General features: G+C 41.8%; 1 protein-coding gene across 1 annotated transcript; it reads right to left on the bottom strand.

Annotated features, from left to right (window-relative positions):
* Positions 1-3,934: 3,934 nt before the first annotated feature.
* Positions 3,935-8,267, bottom strand: LOC125301715 (odorant receptor 131-2-like). The gene is made up of 3 exons (XM_048254419.1): positions 8,160-8,267; positions 6,340-6,377; positions 3,935-4,877 (listed from the first exon to the last, which is right to left on the bottom strand). Exons 1-3 carry the CDS (start codon positions 8,265-8,267, stop codon positions 3,935-3,937), a joined length of 1,089 nt encoding a protein of 362 aa, XP_048110376.1.
* Positions 8,268-24,673: the final 16,406 nt, after the last annotated feature.

Genomic DNA, 24,673 nt, shown 5'->3' with positions numbered 1-24,673 from the left:
ATCTATATATCCATCTATCTATCTATCTATCTATCTACCTGTGCGCACACCTTGGAAACTAGATGATAATGATGGTGGTAGTTGTGAATAGTAGCAATCAAAGTCTGAAGCACCATCATCACAGAAACTAGCTACTAGCAGAGCCCATCTACGGAGAGCCTGGCCACTCCGTATTAAGTCCCATTGTACCGAATTTTGGTTGCAGTTCCACCAGAGTTCCACTGGGGGCGATCGCCATGAGTGCAGAATGAATGGGAGTCAATGGAGCTAGACGGCTAAATTTGTCTCTTTCACCTGATTGTTGTTGACAAATCTCAGATTTGATTGTAGTTTGTATAACTTCAACATGGGTTATAGGTCAAAAGTTGAATCAACGAGTACTTATGTCCTTTTGATTTCTTACAGGTTGGGTCGTTGTTGCCCATAACACGCTAGCATTGTGCTAATGAATGACGTCATTGACACGTTTGAAAGGCTTTTTAGAACAATTAAGTGACTTTAAAAAATATAATACTCAACCAAGTGTATTTTCTTTGCCACCCCTTTCGAATACAATATTCAAATTACTTGAAAAAAAATTATAACCCGAGAAAAGTGGATTTTGAGGGGTACAGCTCCATAGACCTCCATACATTCTGCACTCGTGGACGAGCGCCCTCATGTGGAACCACAGAAGGAACTGCAACCAGTTCAGAAACCGGAAGTTTTCCGAGAGTGGCAGTGTCACTCCCCGATGTGAGTCGCGCATGCGTCACTTTGCTACTTTGCAACTACCAGTGCTGTTAGCCACAAAATAATGACATTAGCCTACACAGCAGTAATGTATTATTTAGCGTAAGGCATCACATTTTCACGGCATGATCTCTAATGTCAGTTCTAGATTAGAGGCTGAAGTAGCCTGCTAGCGAGAGACTTCTGTAATATCAATAAAAATTGACCTACATAACGAAGTTTGTTCACTGCTGGCAAGTAAGTAAGCAATCAAGCACAACAAAGGCTGTCACTTGAATGGCGTTTGCTAACGTTAGCAATCAAACAATCTTAGATAGCTAAAACGTTTTTGAAACAGAAAAGTTCATTATTTTATGGATTTCAGTCGGATCCCTTAGCGTTATGCCGTAAAACCTATCAATCTGAGCATGCGTGACTCACATCGGGTAGCGACTCACATCGGGGAGTGACAGCAGTTCTCCCCTTATTAGACATTCTCTGCTACTAGTGTTTCTTACTGCAGCTTCTTCTGCTGTGTAACTTAGTTAGCGTTAGTCTTTTCACAACAGCGACACCTCTGTTGGAGAATTTTGCAACTAGCGTCGCAACCACCACGCGTGAGTATAAATGGTTACGGCGCTTCTGTGACGTCACATTGTCGCGCTACCGGCCGGGTGCGTCGAGTATGTGGGACGTTTAACCCCTCACTGCTCACCGAGCGCCGCTGTTGTTGCAGGCAGCTCAATTCGCCGGGATTAGTGTGTGCTTCACCTCACTGTGTGTTCACTGTGTGCTGAGTGTGTTTCACTAATTCACGGATTGGGATAAATGCAGAGACCAAATTTCCCTCACGGGATCAAAAGAGTATATATACTTATACTTACACATTTATACTCCCCAAACACATTAAGGTCAAGGTGAACTTTATTATCCCACAAGGGGAAATTCATGTGGTCATTGCACATCTTGTCAAAACTTAATAATTAAAAACTTACACTCTAAGAAGTGACACATTGCTCTGTGTGCTCAGGGACAACACATTTTTGTGTCAATTTCACCACAGACAAAACAGTAAACACAGAAACATAACAGGGAAAAGACAGAAACATGATAATACAGAATCTGACATTGATATTAGGTTAAAAATAGCTAAGATTGTTAAAAAGGATTTAAGACCTGCCATACCATTACAGTTTCAGTGTTGAGGTAAGATTAAAGTGCCTAAGATATTTTTGATCACTATACAGTCTGACTGCTCTGAGCACAAATGATTTATTGCACCATGTTGTCCTGCCTGCGCTCAAGACAAATCAAAGCCTACCGAATTCCACATACCTCCTTAGTCAAGAAATAAAACGTTTCACTGCTTGTGCTATTACAGCCAGCTCAGAACCGCACCATAAAGAGGGAGGCGTGAACAGAACTGCACGGGTAACACAAATATATATTTAAAAGTAATCAGAAATTATTCAGAACTGCAGTCAAGAAAGAGATGGCTTAGTGAGAAAAGAAGGTATGTAAGTGTGTGGATGTAATGCAAGTATATGATGTTGAGAAAGATGAGTAGGATGAGGAAGGTAAGTATAGATCAGTGTTAGCCATACAAATGACATATAAAGGGCTTGGACCACCTTTGCTTTTTCTGCATGGTATCGGGTGTTGTATACTGGTCGAATGGCAAGAACAATGATAATTTGCCTTATTCACCCAGCGGCCAGAACGAGGCTACAGGATACACTTTCCATCACACTTCAGTCCAGCAGATGGAGATTCTTCAGTGAGTTTTTTTTGGGCAGTTTGCAAACGGACTGCATTACCACCATCTGCTGGACTGAAGTGTGCTGGCAAGTATACCCTGTAGCCTCGTTCTGGCCACCGGGTGAATAAGGCGAATATCGGCTAGCGCAGGTATGAAGCCCCACGTCAGGATGATGAGAAAATAGGTCCTGCGCACTGTGCACATCTGAGCATGTTGAAGTGGTTTGCAGATGGCAATATAACGCTCAGCCATACCAGCCAGGATAATTGGTGTGTTCGTGTTCAATCTCTGCTGTAATGAGATATATGTGTTACCACAATACAAATTATAATAATAGTCATGTCATAATAATAATAATAATAGTCATGTTAATAATTACAGTGTATAAATAATGATAAATAAAAGATATAAATAATATTCAACATTCCATTGAAAGTTCTGAGGCCTTTCAGCAGGGCCTTCAGCACAAAGAAACAATTCCACATTACACTGCATATGTGTACTTCACATATGTTTTCATACAGTTGCAAGGCTGAGAAAACATAGGTGTCTCTTAATTAAACTGTTCTATGTACCAGTCTCCATCATATATATTGGAAATAATCAAACTATGATGCATGCCAGATAAATGCTTGCACTAGCCTCCCTGGTGCTGTTTTCATTAATCAAACAGTATAATATGTCCCAACATTATCCTTGTTGAAATTTAGGATAAATAACAATCATAGGTTAACCATAAAAAGTAGCCTATGCGTTTTGTTTTAGATATCCCTATAGACATTTTTGTTCATGGCATAATTCAAACAGCACAGGAATCTATGTCACAGGCCACAGGTGCCTAACTACCATTCTTAACTATGGGATGCATTAAGGAGGGAAACCTTTGTACTTCCCACAGATGTGAGAGATAACACATCAAGAGGTAAAAGTTGCATTTTGTTCCTGGGCTGATTTAAAGACTATTAACCAAAAAATGTTTTTTACGTTTTGTACTGCTTTGTACCATTCTCAAATTCATTTTGATGGCACATAGCCACATAACATCTGTCATTACAGCTTTGTAGTCATAGACAAGTGCTTGCAAGGGCAAGACTATTAGCATATTAGTTTGTGTTCTCAACATTCTACGCACATCTGATTGAAATCAGTGGAATTAAAACGTTCTTGATTAGCTAGCGTTTAGCAGGCCAAGAGTGACTTAGGGAAACAACCTCTGCCTCTAATGCTTCCGGAGTCAGATCTGTTACTTAGAAGACAATTCTGGCACTTGCAGCAACTGAACTGGATGACTGTAATTATGTTTACTCCAATGTGTTGGGCCCACACCGTCGACTTCAAGGCAGCACTGCCACTGTCGACTTCAATGCATCTAACCCATAACCCTATCCCTAGTGCCTTCCAGGCAGTGCTGCCTTGATGTTGACGTTGTGGGCCCAAAAGACCATAGATCGAGTCCATTTCAATCTATGAGGAACCAACTCTCATCTTACTAGAATGCTTCAGCTTCCTCTTCTTCTGTTTGCCTTTACAACTGATAACCTCGCAGGAGTAGTACTGCGACATGTGTTTGGCAAATTTCTGATCTCTAATACTATAAATCAGAGGACTAAGCAGCCTTGGGATAATGCTTGTGATCAGGTAGCCCAGGAAGGTTATTTTTGAGCGATAGATGGGGAAATATGTGATCAAAACGAGATCAAGAAAAGGAGTGAGATAAGACAGCATACAGAGAAGCAGCTGGGCCCCATGTAATAAAATAGTGTTCTGTGCCTTTTTGGCTGAGGCAGTGTCACCTTTCGCTGCTCTGGCTGTAAGGAAAACTCTCAAATAAGTATAGATCAGTGTCAGCCACACAAATGACATATAAAGGGCTTGGACCACCTTCGCTTTCTCTTCATGGTATCGGGTGTTATATAAGCTGAGGTAGAAGCAAAAGATTACCGTTGAGAAAAAGCCTACTGGCCGAATGGCAAGGACAATGATAATATCGGCTAGCGCAGGTATGAAGCCAACTCCCCACGTCAGTACGATGAGAAAATAGGTCCTGCGTACTGTGCACATCTGAGCATGATGAAGGGGTTTGCAGATGGCAATATAACGCTCAATAGCCAGACCAGCCAGGATAATTGGTGTGTTTGTGTGTGTGGTCGAACCAATTACAACCAAAATACAACACATAGAAGTATTAAAAATAGGATAGGCATAACTTAAAACATACATAATCACAGAAACATAAATCATGATCATATCGTTCACCACCAGATTTATGTACAGAATGTATCTGGACTCGCTGTGAAAAACAGAGTTCTTCCAGAAAGTCATAACAATGATCCCATTGATGCAGTTGATGACAATACCCAGGATAACAATGATGAGATTTTTCACCAAAGCTTCCTGAAAGGCGTCTCTGTTTGTGAGATTCATCACCAGGTGATTTAGTGGTACTACAAATGAACAGCAACATTTTTTACAAACAGAATATTACATACAAAAGGAGCGTAAATGTATTTCTGATGACTGATGGAATTACTGATTATGAATTATGAAAGAAATATTGAAATGGATAAATGAGCTTACCTTGTCAAACCTAACAAAAATCTGATCAAGATTCATAAAGAGCAATGTGTGAATGTGCACCTCGTGGTTGGCTGAAGACAACAGACCTAATATGAGGGTTCACAGGACATTATTATTCTTAGAGTAGTGTCATGGGAAAATGAGACTATTGAGGATAGTCGTGTGTTTTCGTGTACATTATATATATATATATATACATATATTTGAGGCATAATATTGAGGTTTGAGATATTGAAAATTGAAACGATAACATCCTTAATAAATTATCAAGCTAGTTTTTACAGCTAACAACAGGTCAACAACATCTATGATATAGGCTATTTTCAGATAACTCATGACTTTTAGATTTACTGAGCAGATAGTTACATACCTGGGCCTGCACACTTGACTGAAATCAGTAAAATGAAGAAGCTTATGATTGATTAAATGCACAATGCTGTTCTGTGGCTGGTGATGGAGAGTCGAGCGTGCTGACAATCGAGCTAAAAGCCCAGGCTGCTAGCTTTCATGCCAGCATTGCTCTTGAGGTGTCGGGGAGTGAGGTTTACTAATGCTGGCATCCGTTACACTTGCAAACAGGTATCTGTTTGCCTTGAGTTTTTTGGCGAACCTTTGCAAACACTCACTCTGAGGAGGTAGTTCTCTGCAAGCATACAGTGGATCTGGACATGAGCTGGACTAAGTGTTACTATTACATTGGGCTGTTTACACCAAATCGTTCAAACTTAACTGTTCAGAGAAAACATGTTCGCCAGGAACGTTCGCTACTGTTGACCAAATTTGAATGCACTTCAGATGTTTGCATCGACTTCAAAGAGAGCTTTATTAACCTACCTGCTTTTTTAACTTCTGTCCAGCAGGGAGAGAAGTGGATTCAGTTGCGGTGTCCAGTCAGAGCCCTAGATGTGTACACTACACACGTGTGCTTAGGAGGCCAGGCCTGTCAAAGCAAGGACTGTCACATTGGATTGGCATGAGACAGCAGGTGCTAACCATCCATATATGTGAAAACGGTAAGAAAAAGGTTTTCGTGTGGACGTGGCCTTTGAGGAATGATCTGGAATTAAGATAGATAGATAGATAGATACTTTATTGATCCCCAGGGGAAATTCAAGGTATCAGTAGCATACAGACATCACACACACATTCACTAACAGCAGAAAAAAGTCATTAAAAGTATGTACTGTAATATAAAAAACACAACTAAGGACAGTAGAAGATAAAGAATATACTAAATATACTAAAATACAAATTATACTAAATAACACTTAATCTAAATCAATTCTAAAAACAGTATCCACATAGTGGATGATTGATCAATCAAGAGGCGCTTGCAATGACTGAGGCAGGGACTGAGCCTGTGATTCTCTGTGCATAAGGTAAGGTAAGGTGCTCTGTGTGAGTGAGTGTCATGGTATGGTGATGGTGCAAATGAGTAAGTCCAACAGTGCAACAGTGCAAGAATAAAGTCAATATATATCTATATATTTATATATATATATATATATATATATATATATATATATATATATATATATAAAAAAGGTATAAGTGTGGCCACAGTTCGGCTGTGGCATGGGGAAGGGTTATGCATATGTGCTAATATAGCACAAAAACAGTGAGGCAGAAAGACAGTGGTAAAAAGTGGCTAGTGGACAGACAGTATCCAAACATGGAGGGGGTGAAGAGGCAGACAGACTATGCGGAAAAGTCTATCTCTCCTCTTCCCTTAAGTGAAGCATTGAACAGTTCAATGGCCCTGGGGACAAATGACTTCCTCAATCTGTCTGTTGTGCAAGGCAGTGAGCGAAGTCTCCAGCTGATCAGGCTCTTCTGCTTTACAATAGTGCTGTGGAGTGGATGACACTCATTGTCCAAGATGTTGATCAGTTTGTTCAGTTTCCTTTTGTCAGATATTAAAGTGATGCACTCCAGTTCAGCTCCCACTACAGAGCCAGCTTTCCTTACAGCCATCCTTCTTCTTTGTGCTTCCTCCCCAGCATACCACTGCACAGAAGAGGACGCTGGTAACAACAGACTGGTAGAACATCCTGAGGAGCTTGCTGCACACATTGAAGGCCGACAGCCTCCTCAGGAAGTACAGCCTGCTCTGCCCTTTCTTGTAGAGTGCGTCAGTGTTGGCTGACCAGTCCAGTTTATTGTCCAGGTGGAGACCCAGATACTTGTAGGTGCTTACCCCCTCCACATTGACCCCATCAATGGAGACTGGTAGCAGAGTGGGCTTAGACCTGCGGAAATCCACCACTGCCCACCATCCTGCCTGTTCCTGATACACCCCACAATTGCAGTATCGTCAGAAAACTTCTGCATGTGGCATGACTCGGTGTTGTAGCATAAGTCAGATGTGTACAGGGTGAACAGGACTGGAGAGAGCACAGTTCCCTATGGTGCTCCGGTGCTGCTGATCACAGTGTCAGAGAGACAGTTCTTCACTCTGATGAACTGTGGTCGCTCAGTCAGGTAATCTGTAATCCAGGTTACCATGTGAGCGTCCACACCCATCTGCAAGAGCTTGTCTCCCAGTCTGAGGGGTTGGGTGGTGTTTAAAGCACTTGAGAGAGGTTCCAGTTTGGCAAATGGCGGAGTAAGCAGCATATCGGAAGAGTTCTGTCTGAATTCGACATTTATTTTACATTCTTCATTTGAAAACCATATTTAGACTTTGGTGACCCGCCTGTATAGGTCTTGGACACACTACGTGCTAAATTTTCGCTGAAATGAGCAATAAGGACAAACTTAAGGGCAAAAAAACGAAAACAAGAACAGTGGCAGAGAGCTGGCCTCAGACCAAGCTAGCATCGACCATGAGGGAGAAAGCAGCCCGGTGTCGCTATCCGAAATACAGAAATTACTAACTGGCATGGAAGAGCGAATTATTGCCAACCTAACGGCACAGATTTCCTCCAATCACGCTACCATCGCCAAACATGACCAGACGATTCAGGCAAATTAAACGTCGATGAATGACTTTGATGAGAGAATGGCCACAAACAGCTTAAACTGAAGGCTGACGACCTTGAGAACAGATCCAGAAGATGCAATATATACGAATAACCGGCATACCAGAGGAAGAAGAAGGCAATCAACCAACCTCTTTCATTGAATCCTTCCTGCAAGAATTTTTCGGAGCTGAGGCTTTCCCCCGCCCTGTGGCCGTTGATAGAGCGCATAGGCCAGTCGGTACACCACGTCCGTTCATAGCGTGTATCCACCACTTCCAGATGAAGCAACGTAAAATGCAGCTAGCGCGTGAAAGAGGCTCCCTGATCTACAAGGGGTCGGAGATCCACATCTACGCCAACTACAGCGCTGAGGTGGCCAGAAGGAGAACCGCGTTTGCCCCCATCAAAGCCCAGCTCAAAAAAGAGGGATTGCGATTCAGTCTGCTGTTCCCTGCTAAGCTCCGAGTGACCGTCAGTGGTAACAAGCACGAGTTCAACACGCCGGCTGAAGTGGCAGCCTTTTTGGAAAACAGACATCTGCAGCAAAATGACCAGAATAAGACTTTATCTCCCTAGGCTATACAGGTCTCGTTAACTTTTGGGTGAGTTTGTGTAATTAGTTTGCCAAGTTAGCCGCAGGACTGGATGGTGCTTTTTTTTGTGTATTAATATTGCCGTCAGTTTCACTTTATTCAGACATTTATTTTGTATGTAGGCTACTGTGCGATAATTTTAAGAGTTTTTCTGCTGCTGACGGGAGGGTTCTCTACCGCTTTCAAACTGATGGGCCTAGTTGGGCTATATAGCCCAGTTAGCTTATTATGAAGGCTACCCTCTGAACCCAACCTGACACAGGCTGCTAGTTTAGCCTACTGGTAATTATGTATTTTTTAAGGATGGAAATAATCAGTCAACATTTGAGTGCCATTTTTTTAGTGAATAACATATTGCATTTTAAGTTGCTGAAACCTGGCTGTCCTAGATGACTGCCATATAACCCACTCCTTTTTTTTTTTTATAACACTGCCTCTTTCATAGTCAAGAGTTCAAGAAGGCTATAATTCAGCTGGGCATTTAATATTTTCTTACTTGGCCTACTTTAATGCTAATGCTTGTTGCATTACCGTTCTGAGACCAGGGGCCGTATTTACAAAGCCTTTTATCTTACCACTAGGAGTACTCCTAAATCACACTAAAAGATTTTAGCTAGGAGTTTTCTCTTAAATGTTATTCACAAAGCCTTTCAGACCTACTCTTAGTAAGGAAAAATGACACCTCCTAAACCAGGGGTGGGCAAACTTTTTGGCTCAAGGGCCACATTGGGTTTTGAAAATTGGCCAGCGGGCCGCACAACAACCCCCCCCACACGCATAAAAAAATACATTTTTTATAGCCTAATTTAGTATGAAAAGTATTTGTTTTAAAATATTAATTGCTTAAAAATACTGCTAATTTTATGCTGTTTAACAAATGTATAAATTGTGCACTGTCGCTTTAAGACAGTCGCTTTAATTCACGTTTATTTCTCAATGATCTTCTGCCTGCTCCGGTATGGCTAGTGCTGTACCTACGGCTGGGCCCTCTCACAGTTTTTAAATGGTCAGTAGTGGGAACTACTGTTGCCTTCATGATTTCCTTTTAAAACTTTCTTCATGATTTCCTTTTAAAACTTTCTTATAAGAAGGAGATATCAATTATCAACAATCACAAGCCAGCTGGAACCTGCGGCTCTCTCTCCCTCTCGGGAGTGCAGACGCCTTCCAAATTAAATGGATTGCATAATGTTCACGTTAGATCTGCTGCAAAGGAGATAACTAAGAGTTAACTTAGTTTAACATGATGTTTTGACATTGACATTGTTAACGTTATCTAAGGAGAGTGAAAAGCAGTTTGCAGTAAAGCTGTGCAGCCTGATAACTAAATGAAATGCTCGGCGGGCCGGATGAAAGTGCTTGGCGGGCCGGATCCGGCTCGCGGGCCGCAGTTTGCCCACCCCTGTCCTAAACTAAGAGTGAGTCTTCGTTGCTATGGATGACGTCATTACTCATGCACAAGCTTGACTGAAGTGACCACCTTGATTGGCTGATGATTGTAACGCGGGAATGATTCCAAACACCTCCCTTACGATGATGAGTGACAGGTGACAGGTCTGAGAATGTGTGCGCTACACAAGTAGTGCGAAGGACATAAGATGATGAATAACTGAATAAAAAGGCCTAGCCTAAATTAATAGAGTAAGGCAAAACAAATAGCCTAGTAGCCTAATGAAACATAGGCCTACGGATTGATGCAGTATCTTTGCAACATTATTAAATTAATCTGTCACAATATGCCTACGTTTGCAAAGAGAACATTTGAATTTGATTCACGTTACATTTAATTTACATGTTGACAATGAGTAGTTTTGGTTGTTGTTGGTGGCGTTATTGCATCCCTTTTATGGCTACAATGCAAAATTGTTCCCTTGCTATTGGAAGCTCCTGTTGCCGCATACGCATTTCAAAACATCGCAACGTGAAATGCCACAAAAAGCTGTTTGTGAATACGTCTTAGTGAGTTAGGAGTCCTCTCGACTTCTTTTAAGCTGTCCCAGATTTAGGTGCTACTTTTAGGTCTAAAATGCTTCGTGAATTACTTTTAGTGAAAAGAAATTAGGAGTCCTAAAGTTAGGAGTGACACGCCCATTATTTTTAGGAGTTGCTCCTAAATTCCACACTTAAGAGCTTCTTTTAGCCTTAAAATTCTTTGTGACTACGGCCCCTGAAGGGTTTGGTTTATCATTCATTGTAGACTAATAAGCTTAAAAATGATATATATTTGCTTTTGTTTTTCATGATTCATTTTTTATATAAAAGACAGTTCAAAGTAAAAGTAAGCACAAACACACAGTGGAAAAAGGGATTGCTCTAGTCCTACAGGAATACATGTTTTTTTTTTTTTTTTTTTTTTGTACCTCCTATTGTTGCCCAACCCTTCCCCACCACACCCCACCCCGACTCTGCTCTCTACTCGTCATACTTCCCCTTGTAGATCACCATGGCAAGTAGAATTAGTGCGTTGATGGATAATCCCACCAAGTTTATATCATGGAATGTGAAAGGGATTAACAATACAATCAAAAGAAGAAGAGTCATGTCGCATCTTGAACAGCTGAAGGTAGACATTGCATTTTTGCAAGAAACCCATCTTTGTACTGATAGGGTTGCGGGCCTTAAACATCATTGGGTCGGTCAAGTGTTCCACTCCAAATTCAATGCAAAAGCAAGAGGCACTGCCATTCTGATAAACAAGAACATCTCTTTTAAATCCAAAGAGATAATTAGTGATCCTAATACATCATTGTAGTTGGACAACTCTTTGCCAATCCTGTGATTTTAGTCAATATATACGCTCCCAACTCTGATGACAGTAATTTCTTTCAGAAATTATTTCCCACTATTCCTCATTTAAACAATAGTTTTCTTTTAATAGGAGGAGATTGTGACTCTGGATAGGTCCTCTAATAACTCCCAAAATCCCTCTAAATCAGTGGTCCCCAAACTACGGCCCGCCACCTCATTTTGGGTGGCCCCCCAAAACATGTCCGTGGTATATAGCATCTGGTCCACATGGGACTACGACATCGTCAAACTAAAACCTCCGTAATTTCCCCCATTCATTCTCTATGGTGAGTCTTAAAGGGTTGGTTCAGGATTTTGGACATAAGACCTTATTTCCAAGTAAGCAAGTGTGATATTTATCAGTGGAGACCGTTTTCAGCACGTTTCATCCAGTCCTTCTAATTGCAGAGTTCGCAGGTGCTAGGCTAAGCGCCAAGTCAACGGTATGTGCTAGCCTGCCACTAAAGACAGTCTTACCCACTCCAAAGTACACCTGAGGCAAATTCCAGACAATCGATGTAAATGTCTGTGTTGATAGAATAGTGTAAGAAATACAATTACCCTTGCATCGCGTTGCAATAGTTATACGTTGGTCCCTAAAGTTGTTAGTAGTCATTTTGCAACTCAGCGGCGGACTGATATTACCAAGGCTACTACTAGGTATCCCCATTGGAGTGCACTTTACTGTTTACTTTTCGGCGCAGTACTACTAACCAGAGCAAGTATAATTCCGTCGCTGCTAAGAAACTAGTCTCTCAAAATGTAATGCGATCGTTGAAATGCAAGGATAGAATAACGTTTGAAATAACACTATATATTACTCTATACACTATATACTCGATAGTCTGGTGTTATAATTTATTTGCCTCGGGTGTACTTTGGAGTGGGTAAGACTGTCTTTAGTGGCAGGCTAGCACATACCGTTGACTTGCGCTAGCCTAGCACCTGCGAACTCTGCAATTAGAAGGACTGGATGAAACGTGTTGAAAACGGTCTCCACTGATAAATATCACACTTGCTTACTTGGAAATGATGTCCAAAATCCTGAACCACCCCTTTAACAGTACACATGTAATACTCTTTTTGTCCACTGGTGGTTGTTTTGGCACTGTTTCACGTTTGCCATCGAAAACGGAATGAAATGTAGGCCTACCTGCAAACGGTGAGAGGCGCTGACTGCATCAGTGCTCAAAGTATTCTAAAAGTTTATCAATGAATTGTTAATAACTAACTAACTTCTATTCAAGTCATATTTCTGGGACTTTCTGGGATAATTATTTCTATTTTTTATTCACTCGCTTAAATGTTCATACAAATTCACAATTCACAAAGTTCTCATCAGGTGAACATGTCAAGTGCCCGAGTCGAGGGGGGGATGTCGATTCCTTATTACTAAGGAGAGAAGCATACTGGATATACACTCTGGGGACAATGTCTCCCAGAGGAATGAATGAAGATTTTGACCTGAGGCCTTTCCTGTGAACTGTACTAGCTCCTGAAGACTGTCTATCTGCTCTTCTAGAGCTCTCCTGTGACTCTTGCTGTGATTCTCTTGCTCCTTGGTGTATATATTGTATATATGGGGTGTGTTTTGTATGTGTTTTCACGTCTGAAGAAGGGTGATTACCCGAAACGTCACAGAAAAATAAAAACAAGTGGGAGCAGAAAACCCTGGTTGAAGCAGACTTTTTTTCTCTTTTTTGTCTGGTCGTTTGTTTGTCCTGCTCCTAGGTCAGACATTTGGATGTGCGGACTTCAAACTTACTCTTTGGTTCATTTTCCACGACAGGTCCAAGAAGGCTTCAGATATTTGGGCATTGAGGTCACTCTCAATCTCTCAACTACCTTCACAAAGAATTTCACTGGTCTGCTAAATAAGTGTAAACAAGACATGTACCGTTGGGCCTCTTTACTGTTGTCATTAGCAGGACGAATCAGCCTGATTAAAGTGATAGTACTACCAAAGTTTTTATATCTTTTTCAAAACATACCCATTTTAATTAAAAAATCTTTCTTTAAAAAACTAGACCAAAATATTATACCTCTTTATATGGGGAAACAAATCAAGTCGGATTGGCAAGATTGGCAAGTTCTGGAGGAATGGCTTTGCCTAATTTTCTCTTCTATTACTGGTCATGCAATATTCAGAAGTTAATTCACTGGGTGGAAGACATACCTATTGGAAAAAAGCCTGATTGGGTACCTCTGGAGATCGCGTCAAGCCCAAACAATCTGACCTCAATAGTCTGTGCAGGCCTATCTCTGCTTAGCAGCAAAGTTAATCCAAATGTTATCGTTGATAACTCCATAAGAATATGGGCTCAGTTTAGAAGACATTTTGGGCTTCAGAGAGCTTCCATCCTTTCCCCGGTCCAGTCGAATCATATGTTCATTCCCTCCTGCATAGATGCAACATTTACCGCATGGTCGAACAAAGGGATCAGGACAATTCAAGACTTGTTCATTGAAGATGTATTTGCTTCTTTCCTTCAACTTTCACAAACCTATGACCTACCCAAGAGTCATTTCTTCCGCTATCTGCAGATCAGGAGCTTTGTACAAAAAACCTTTAGCTCATTTCCAGATAAACCCACAAAGGGACACTATGATTGCATCCTTGAGCTCAATTCAGACCGTAAAGGGCTAATATCTCAGATCCATAATTGTATTGGTAACGTTAACCCACACACAACTGCACATTTCAAACGAGCCTGGGACACAGATTTAGGGACAGAGGACCAATGGGACTCTTAGACTTGATACACACATCATCCACATCTGCTCTGCATGGTTTAATGTAGATGAAAGTGGTTCACCGAGTACATTTATCCAATGCCAGATTGGCAAAGATGTATCCCAGTATCGAACCGTTATGTCCACGATGCAGGGGCCAACCTGCAGACTTAATACACATGTTTTGGCTTTGTCCAAACCTTTCATGCTTTTGGGTGAATATCTTTAATGCTTTTGGTGAAATGTTTGGAACGCGATTTGACCCTAACCCTATTTGCGCTCTTTTTGGTTTAATTCCTGTGGAATCCTGTGATAGCCTACCAAACAAAGCTTATGTAGTCATTGCTTTTACCACACTCCTTGCAAGGAGTCTGATCCTTTTAATTTGGAAACAACGCACACCACCATCGTTCTCCAAATGGATCAAAGATGTTTTATATTTCTTAAAATTGGAGAAAATCAAATATACACTTAAAGGGTCTGCACAGGCCTTTGTTAAGGTTTGTAGGCCCTTTATGGATTTCTATGACTCACTACAAGAACCCCTTGATGCAGATTAAGTTATATCCCCCATGATATAGCAGAGAGCAACACCCCCCTCCCCTCCTCCTAAAACACACTTTTTTTTGTCTGTTTTATTATTATTATTATTTATTTATTTATTGAAGAATCTACTTTGGTGTCTTCTTTGTGTCCTGTAGTCTCGTGTAGGGCAATAGAGTGGGGTGGGTGGGTGGGATTTAGAATTTGTTTCTGTATATGATAATAACGACCCCTTGTCTAGGTGAGAATGTGTCCTGTGTAGAAGATAAGTGATGGCATCGTCCATGCCCACTTTCTCCTGGTATGCAAACTGTAGCAGGTCTAGTGCATGGCGTACCTGGGGTCTGAGCATACCTAAGACCAGTCGATCCATTGTCTTTATCACATGTGATGTTAGAGCGACAGGTCTGTAGTCATTAAGCTCACTAGGGTGTGGCTTCTTAGAGACAGGGGTGAGACATGATGTCAAAGATGGTTGATTACGAAGATACTTCATGAGAGGCCATTTCCTGTCCCTGGAAATTTATGCAAATAGGGTAGCAGAGTACACGCCCCCGCACATTTATGCAGTGATCGGGCTCTCTTTTTAACATTGAGGTCTATGGCAGAATCCAAGAATTTCCCAGAATTTGTCAAAGTCTTATTTTTCTGAGCAATGGATACACATTTCGGACACGGTATCATGATCTCCAAACCCTCCTCCCTATTTCAGTAGAATGTTGTGATAGTATGACCCTCCAGTCGGGAGAAAATCTACATTAATGAAGGTGTACACCAAGTTTATTTCGTACTCCGGCTTGTCTGGCGTGGAACCGAGGCGTTCAAACGTAAGTCATACGTCAGTGACACGCTCCTGTGCAGGCGAGAACTGAACCAGAGCCCGTCTCTGACTGAACTCCACTTTGCCCTCATAGACATGAACTAGGACGACCCATCTTGCTACGCATTCATTATCTTTGATGTCTTCCACAGTGTTGGAACTTGTCTGAGGCGTAGACTCAAATTGAAGATGTGCTTCAGTTGCTCCCCCAGTTCAGCAGCACAGGCCTTGAGTAGCCTTGGACACAGTCTGTCAGGCCCCGCTGCCTTATTGGTGTGAAGTTTCTTTAGTTGAGCTCTTACTTGATCTGCTGTGATGATGGGGGGGTGTGAGGGGAGGGGGAAGGGTGCATCTGAGATCTGTGTGTCTGATGGCTGTTGACTGAGGTCGTTGTCACCTCATTGTTCGTGATCGCCATGTGGGGGAGGGGTGCAATATCCAGTGATGGTGGGGGTACGCTGAGTGTTGCACTGGTATTGAGGGGGTGTGGGGGTGGGGGCTGGTGGATGACCACCTCCTTGATGTCCCTATCAAGGCTGCCAGAGTCGTGGACACCTCAACAGGCACAGGAAAGGAGGCATCAGGCGGGGGCAGGGCGTGAGGTGATGGTGGCTTAGGTCGTTGGGTGTCACCGGGATGCAGAGCTGGAGAGACTAGGAGGCTGGGAGGTGGGGGTAGGGCAGGCACGCAAACAAGAGCAGTGTCTGAGTCAGCCGGGGGTGGTGGACAGACCACCGCCATTGGAGCTGGAGCAGGGCAGTCAAACCTGTTGTAGAAGTGGTTCAACTGGTTCGCCCTGTCCAGGTCCCCCTCCACAGAGCTGCTGCTCTTCTTCAGGCCAGTGATAGCCTTCATGCCTTCCAATGCCTCCTTCATTTTCCTGCGACTTCTGTTCCACCTTCTTTTTCCTATTAAGAAGGGTCTTGACATTGCTGGTTATCCAAGACTTGTTGTTGGGAAAGCAGCGTACAGTTATGGTGGGAACAACAATGTCCATACAGAAGTTCAGGTAGTCAGTTGTGCACTGTGTGACCTCCTCTCCATTCTGTATCACACTCCAGTCAGTGCACTCGAAGCAGTCTCTCAGAGCCTCATCCGCTTCAGGTGTCCACTTCTGAAGGTGCGTGTTGCAACTAGTAGCCTCTGTACTTTGGGCTTGTACATTGGCTGGAGATGAATAAGGTTGTGGTCTGACTTTCCCAGTGGGGGAAGGGGGGTTGCACTGTATGCATCCCTCACGTTTGCATACATGAGGTCTATTGTCCTGTTTTTCCTTGTAGGGCAGTCAACAAACTGGTAGAAATTTGTGAGTGTGGAATCCAGTGTTATGTGATTGAAGTCACCCGAGATCACAAAAAAGGCATCAGTGTGTTGGGTTTGAAGCCTTGCGATCGTGGAGTGGATGATGTCACACGCTGTATCCGGGAGAGCTCGAGGTGGAACGTAAACACAGACAGCAATTGTGTGCGAGAACTCCCTCGGCATGTAGTACGGACGGAGACTAACCACCAGTGTTGGGCAAGTTACTTCAAAAGCATAATGCATTATTTATTACTTGTTACTGTCATCTCAAAGTAATTTGTTACATTACAATATTACTGTCTTTGAATTGTAAGGCATTACACTACGTTTACATTACTTTCACCAAAATAACAGGAAATATGGATTTGGTGTTCTCAATAGATCTTCATGTGTTCAATGCAGCTCATTACACGGCAGGAGGTGATGCAGTGTTTCCCCTAGAATTTTTTCCAGCAGCGGTGCTGTTGATCGTAGGAAGCCCCCCCCCCCCAAAAAAAAAAAAAGAGAAACATTTGAAAAAATGACTAAAAAAATCCTTAGAGAATCTGTAATAAAGAAATGGACAGATTGAGTTACAAATTATGACATAACCATCAACACAAGCATGATTATTGCAGTACTTGAACAGGATTATTCATGTTTTTCTTTCACCTTTTTCATTTACATTATTAGTATTAGCCACTGTACACTGTAGGCCACTGTACAAACTATTACTATATAGAATATACAGTGCTGTGCATAAGTTAAGACATTTATATATAATGTATTTATTTACGATACATGATGCATTAAAAATAATTGATGTCCTATTTTTTTTTTTTAAGGCATTACGACAAAAGGCAAAATATGTTTTTATTCCTCCCTTTAGTCAATTTCAGCATGGGTGTCTTAACTTTTGCACAGCACTATAAACTATATAGACTTCTCTTTCATGCCATTACACTGTATTGGTGCTGTGCAAGTCGAATTGAGTGCCTGTCACTTTAATGCCGTGACGGCCCGTGATGCTGGCTTGATTCTCACGGTTTTAAGCTAACTTAGTAGCGTTGTTGTGCATGGTGCATAAGAATATGTGGATGAAATTAATTATATTTCCCATGTCATTTGGTAAAATAAATGGTCAAAAATTCGAAGAAAATTCACTTGGATTATAGCAGATAAGTGTCTTGTATCATATCTATAATTTTGATGAGCTCTACAGGAATTACAAACTATCTCAGATGTAAATGCTTGCGTATCCTATTACTCAAATTCAATTAAACCCACCAATAGGCTAGCTAGCTAGACCTTAGTTTCACAGCCTAGGTATGTTAGCAACACAGGGCTTGAAAGCATTGCCTGTATCACAAACAAAAACTGGGAATAGGCTACTGAAGGTAGGGGCGAGCTATCTCGCTGGCGTGTTTAATTTGGTTCCTTGGTTAACATAATGTAGGCTACGTTTTTTTGCACAAAATTGCGTCTGCTAAAAAACTTAAACATAAACACAAACAAGCGTGATCTCCTGTGGAATCCCTGACTGCGCCTTCAACGTTAGCCTACTATTATTTGTTGACATGAAACCTGAACGAATGGCAGCTGTTCCTGAAGTTCACTTGGGTCTATTTTTGTTTTTTAAATTAGGCAACTCTTTTTGCAGTGGCGCTTGAATTCCAGCAGCGGCGCTGCGCCGCTGATGAATACATTGTAGGGGAAACACTGTGATGTGGTATGGCATAATGACTGACATATCCGACTTCAAACTGGAAAAAGGTAATGATAAAGCACATGGATTTGTTTACAAGCTAGCGAAACGGCTAGCATAATCTCGGCAGAACAATGTGGATGTTAGGTAAGAAACACGATTTAACTTGTTTCTCACTTCTCTTACCGGGTCGGTAGTCCCAATGTTGTAAGGTTGGTTTTCCGCCAGGGGACACTAGGGGGATCGGAGAAAGTCACCATTTACCCCGGAACAGGTCATTTAATCATTCAAATGATTTCTAAACGGGTTTATTAGTTGCCAATTTTCCCTTTAATCAGAGTAGTTTTGAGCTACGGTGGATACCAGGGGCGTAGATTTGCGTGGGGACCGAAGGATGTATCCACACCAATGTCAAATTACGACTGAAATGTCGCCACCAATATTCAGGTTGAAATGGGGGGGAAAGCGCTCACATGCGCTACACAAAGAGTTAAATCATTTGTCACTTCAGTGCTGCGGATCATCTCGTACAGATCTTGTAATGTGCAGTAGCCTATAAGGGTAAATCGCGCTGATTTGAAGTTACCTATAATAACTACCAGTGAGCCGCATCTCCTGCGCAGCATGGCCCAGCGCTTCAAGCTTCCCTTCACTACAAGGCATATGAAGTGCGTCCGAGCACAGAGGTGTAATGCATTCCCGTGTATAGTTAGCTGTTCCAGAATAATCCGGTTTTGAAATAAATTGTAGCAAAATTCAACATGGTCTTTCGGCTTTAATCATTTCTTAAAACTGAGCTGTGCTTACATCGCCTAGATATCTGTAAATATTAGAATAAGAGAATATACAGGCAGCTCACGGTTAAGAGTTTGTCAATGTAGCCTTAATGATTTCTTTTCACAAAATGCTAAGCATGCATGTATTTAAGTTTCTTAAAACTGAGCTGTGCTTAAATGGGTCAATGCATGATTTCATAACAGACCAAACAGGGGGTAGTGGGTAGTGTAGTGGGTAGTGTCCCCACCAAAGCTCAGACCAAACCTATGCCCTTGGTGGATACTACTTCGAATTGTCCAGCTTCATGTGTGATTCTCACGTGACCTCACGGTGAATCACGCATCTTTTATTTATATTTCCCCAATGAAGCTCCAATGACCCAAACAACCACCAGGTGGCCCTTGTGAGCAGGGTTAGGTATGTCGGCATTTGCCGCTTTAAGTCTATGCGCGCCAGTATGCTACAGTATGGACCATATATTTGCCCAACGTTTTTTCAGTTGTTTCCACAATATTACCCCCGATGAGCTTTCATTTCGATGGCTGATAGGCCTACAGAACGTCTCCTGTGACAGTCCCAAAATGTAGCGCTATAATCAAACAATCCATAAGCAATCCATTAGCTCATGAGGTCACGAGGCCAGTGGCTACCCCAATTTTCCGACGCACCACAAAACATCTTGCCTATTCGCCTGGGGCTTTCTATAGGTTTCAGTACAGTACAGAACAGAATTGGTTGATTGAACATTTCATACATTGCCTACATTTTTGTCTTATTCGAAACAATTCTTGTATGTATCCATTACTCTGCTACCACCAGAAATAATTGTCACTATATGTGCGCGCTCTCCATCTCCACTTTCTATCAACTTATCAATCTAGATTCAAAGGCAGTCCATAATACAAATGAAATTGATGAGAATGTGCAACACATTTGGCTTGTCTGCAGGTGATGGCTCTCTGCAGCATCAGGACCAAGTGTATTTCTCACAAGAACTAATGGAGGCGCTATATGTGGCTATTAAACTGCTTTCGCTAATTGAAGCGCTAATGTGTCTTAAGCTTATTACTTTCAATAGGCCTACTGTATAATAAAGTACACCATTTTTAAACCATTGACAAGGATCAAATAGCATTACATTTCTGTTGTAGCCTAGTGTGGAGAGGGTACCTACAGAAAAATGTCCAACTTTACAGTCAAAATGGATATGCTTACAGCTTGGTCCCACAAACATTTTTGGACTCAAAATTAGTTTCCCTGTTCATGACAACTTTGAGGTGGCGTGGGTGAATTATTTTCTTTTAAAGTTCCTCTGTTTAAAAGACAGAGGAAAGTTTGAAACTATTGAAGCATAAACAATGATGGCGGAGCACTCGCGTCACCTACTGTACAGCTGGGTTAGCTGTGTAAATATAATCTGTCAGACGTTATATCTCTCAGATTTTTCTAAAGTTAGCGAGGAATAAACATTGTACTATTAAATAGTGCAGTTGTAACAAACAACCATGTCTGGTGTGATTTATCAGTTGTCTGTCAGCCCGATAGCTTACATCAGATAGCATAACAAACATGGCGCCGCCCATTAGCTTAATGGGGGAGCGTACCACTGTTCCCCGGGTCCTATGTTCCCCACTTTGTATGGGACCGAGGGACATAGGACCCTTTTTCAAAAAGGTCCTATGTTCCCCGGTCTGTTATATTTTCCACCATGAGTGCCAAATTCCACAGCAAATAGGCTACAGACCAGTTGACGCACATGTCCAAATAGGCCTGAGGAGGAGCGATTAGGCTGTACATTTTTTTTGTCACGTTTGGACAGTTTAAAGGTCCCCTGTGTAACATTTTCAGCTGTTTGTTAACAAAATCAATATTTCCCATTCATAAATGTGGCCCAATTCATGGTTAATTAATTTGATGCATGCCTATTGGCTTAGAAATCCTCATTTACAGCTACATAGCGCAGGGGCGACTCCCCATGTACCTGTGAGGCCAGCAAGGGACATATGCGAAATACAGATCAGTCTTTGCCGTCTGCATGCATAGAAAAAACATTAGCTTGGATTAATCGGCAGAATTTCCCTACATTCAGCAATATAAGGTACAAACCCATTATATACAAGCCAGGACTTCCTAACATTCCGACATTGAAATTGTATTTTCCAACAAAATAAATAGAGAGAAAAATAACTTTGTTCGTGATCTGTCACTGTCTCACTTGATTTCTAGACCAGAGACAGTTGATAAACTAACTTAACATAGTTTTGCTAGAACTAGTAGACTACCACAAAGTTGCTGAATGTGTGTTATTTCAGGTTAGTTTGCAACAATAGTTTAACCAAAGTCCTGAGCTGCTACCTAGCTAGTGAACATAACTAGCCGTTCCCATTCACTTTCCATTTACTGTGCTAACGTTAGCTAGCTAGCAAGCTCGGTTAATGGGGCTCTAAGTGATGCTGGGTAACGTCACTTCTGTTGACTTTCAAACAAAACAGAGCTAGCTCGCTACTTCCTCCCCCTCCCACCCGTGTTGCTCCCGTGATATTGAAACTCCTAAATGCGCATCTCGTCTGTGATTTGCTGGAACAGTTTGTTATGTTTTTATGGGCTGTTTGCCAGGTTGTTTTTGTTGCCGTTTTTGGAGCCTGGGCTGTCCACAGAGATTGCTTTTTTTTTACAGTGTATTCAGGACACAGACAGCTAACAGTTGGTTAGGTGATGTTTGCAGTAAGTGACAAAATGTTTTAGCCTGAAAAACGTGTGGCATCTTAGATTAGAGATTACCTTAGAGCACATTTAACAGGCAAAATTAAACTATTTATTTTGTGTCCAATAGAGTGTTTCATTGGCATCACACACAATCAATGGCAATAAAATAGTACACAAAATTATATTAATATTTTGTTATTGCTTATTCAGAGAAAAGTTTATGTTTTGACGCGCCTAGGAGTCCGGAACTAGTACCAGTTTTTGATATGAGACGGCTATCGTAGTTCTAAACGAGGCAGCGCTTAAGAGGTTAATACTGATAAGTATAAGTATATATACTTTTTTGATCCCGTGAGGGAAATTTGGTCTCTGCATTTAACCCAATCTGTGAATTAGTGAAACAGCACACAGTGAACACACAGTGAGGTGAAGCACACACTAATCCCAGCGCAGTGAGCTGCCTGCTACAACGGTGGCGCTCGGGGAGCAGTAAGGGGTTAGGTGCCTTGCTCAAGGGCACTTCAGCCGTGCCTACTGGTCAGGGCTCGAACCGGCAACCCTCCGGTTACAAGTCCAGAGTGCTAACCAGTGGGCCACGGCTGCCCAATAATAATAAATGATAATAAATACACACTAAATACGGGCGGTCAACCCACGTGTTGGGTTGTGAGTTTAGGTGGTAATGGAAAAAAGACACTTGCAGGAGAGGTGGATGTTGGTTCTAATAACTCAAATGATTTATTTTTCAACATATTCAATATTAATAATAATAAATAAACAAAAACAAACAAAAATAGCACAAACAATGCACAGTCAAAGTAAATACTCACTTACTCTGCCTTACAACAGGAGAGTCTAGCACGCACAAAACATTTTACAATCAAAGAGGGACGCAGTGGGGGAATGTGTGCGCGTGTACGAATGAAGGAGTCTCTTTCTCTCTTGCCTGCGCTTGCAGTTCAACGTGAATGAGACAGTGAGAATGGTACAGGTCAGTTTCTCACAGTGTGGAACATAGAACCCTTTTTCTGAAAAAGGGTCCCATGTTCCCCGGTATGTATTGCGACTGGGGAATATAGGACCCTTTTGGGGAAAAACGGGGATCATAGCCCTTTTTCTGAAAAGGTCAGAGCGGGGAACATAGGACCCGGGAACATAGGGATGACCCCCTTAAGGGCAACAAGTCAAGATGGCGGCGCCCAGTGTGAACTGCTCACCCCCCAACCTCATCCTCTTTTTTGTTGGTGTTTGATTTTAATGGCAGTATGTGGGTGGTGCGGGTGGGATTGGATTGGTTCACAAATTAGAAAACAAAACACTTTGTCTGAATTGTCTTTTCTTTCCTGAATAGAAACATGTTTAATTTTTTTTTTTTTTAAAGATGGTGGTGACCGGAAAACCATCCAAGAAGTACATTATCCCACTAGGTGACATGGAAGTGCTTTGACTGAATGCTATTTACAAATGTAACCTTGGTTATTTGAAAGAGTACTCTAGAGTTTAGACATCACCTACAGTTGCCTAAGTAGACTGTACTGGGATAGGCTATTAAGTGGTATGCACAGGGCCTTAAGTAAGGTTAGTTTTATACGGTCCCTTAGAACAACAAGCACAAACATGGTGATATCAACTGACATCACGTGTTCTAGGTTGCAAGGTTACACCAGGACGTTCCTTGACAGGTCAACAGGCATACGATTTTGAAATGTATTAATTCATTGGATCTCAGAATTATAATACCTTTCCACTCACTGGAACAGTGTGAGGTTTTAAGAAGTAGTCACGGCCAAAGAACACTAAGGTTTCTTTAAAATCTTCATCTAGCCTGGGTGTTCCCATGCTGCCTTGCACGCGATTTGATTCACGCTGCTAAGGCAGCCTGGAGACCATGGAGCAAATTTTCGCCTGAGATAGGGGACCAATCACAGAACAAGGGGGAAAGCAAGACGATGATGAGCTATGCACAGACGCATTTGATAGACATCCGTGGCACCCAATAAACGGATCTGGGCATTTTTTTCAAATACGAGAAAATTAACGTTGGGTTCCCAGACCACGTCTCATTGAGAAGTGGTGGCGCTAGCCAGGCTAATCTTCATCAGTACTGTTACACAAAACACAACTGCTGAATCTTTAGAAAATCTCAAGCACTCTTGAAAAACAGAAAGCAACAAAAATTGTGGATGCTTAGTCTTAGTCTTAAAACCAGTAGTTTTATATTTGTTCACATATTTGAGGGTGTTTCTCAAGTTGTAAATGTCACATGATAATTCAATCTTGTGCTATAGACTATCTGAGAATTCCTACCGCACTATCTAGTATTAAAAAACGGATGGAGCAATCATCATTTAAGATATCTGAATAAACCTGTTACTACTCACTCACTGAGAGCAAAGCATTGAGGCCTACACGCACAGCCTGCAACGTGATGGCGGTTTATGGCAGGCGACCAGTAAAATTAAATAGAATCTATTGAAGTGACACGTCAAGTGGATGACAGGGCGGCCATCGCCATCGCATCGCTCTAATCGTCCCCTTTCTATTTTTCAGGGCAATTTTGATACGTCATAATAGAAAACAGCTGTCTGCAGTAGGGGTGGCGATATGGACAAAAAATAATATCTCGATATTTTTTGTGATTTTGACGATAACGATAATTAGTCGATATCCTTTAAAACATTGTTTTTGTTCAAATCTGAGTTACTTTATAGTTCATTA

The sequence above is a fragment of the Alosa alosa genome, chromosome 10, assembly GCF_017589495.1.
Source record: "Alosa alosa isolate M-15738 ecotype Scorff River chromosome 10, AALO_Geno_1.1, whole genome shotgun sequence".
Taxonomy (NCBI): domain Eukaryota; kingdom Metazoa; phylum Chordata; class Actinopteri; order Clupeiformes; family Clupeidae; genus Alosa; species Alosa alosa.
This window is presented reverse-complemented; position numbering and strand designations above follow the sequence as displayed.

Bases quoted from the DNA above. Each gene is read 5' to 3' on its own strand.
- LOC125301715 (XM_048254419.1), bottom strand. From the start codon at position 8,267: ATGAACGGACGTGGTGTACCGACTGGCCTATGCGCTCTATCAACGGCC. The intron at 6,378-8,159 runs GTTGGTTGATTG...AGTCATTGCAAG, and splicing joins GGAAGGATTCAATGAAAGAG to CGCCTCTTGATTGATCAATC. The intron at 4,878-6,339 runs GTTTTTAGAATT...TCTCACAAACAG, and splicing joins TCATCCACTATGTGGATACT to AGACGCCTTTCAGGAAGCTT.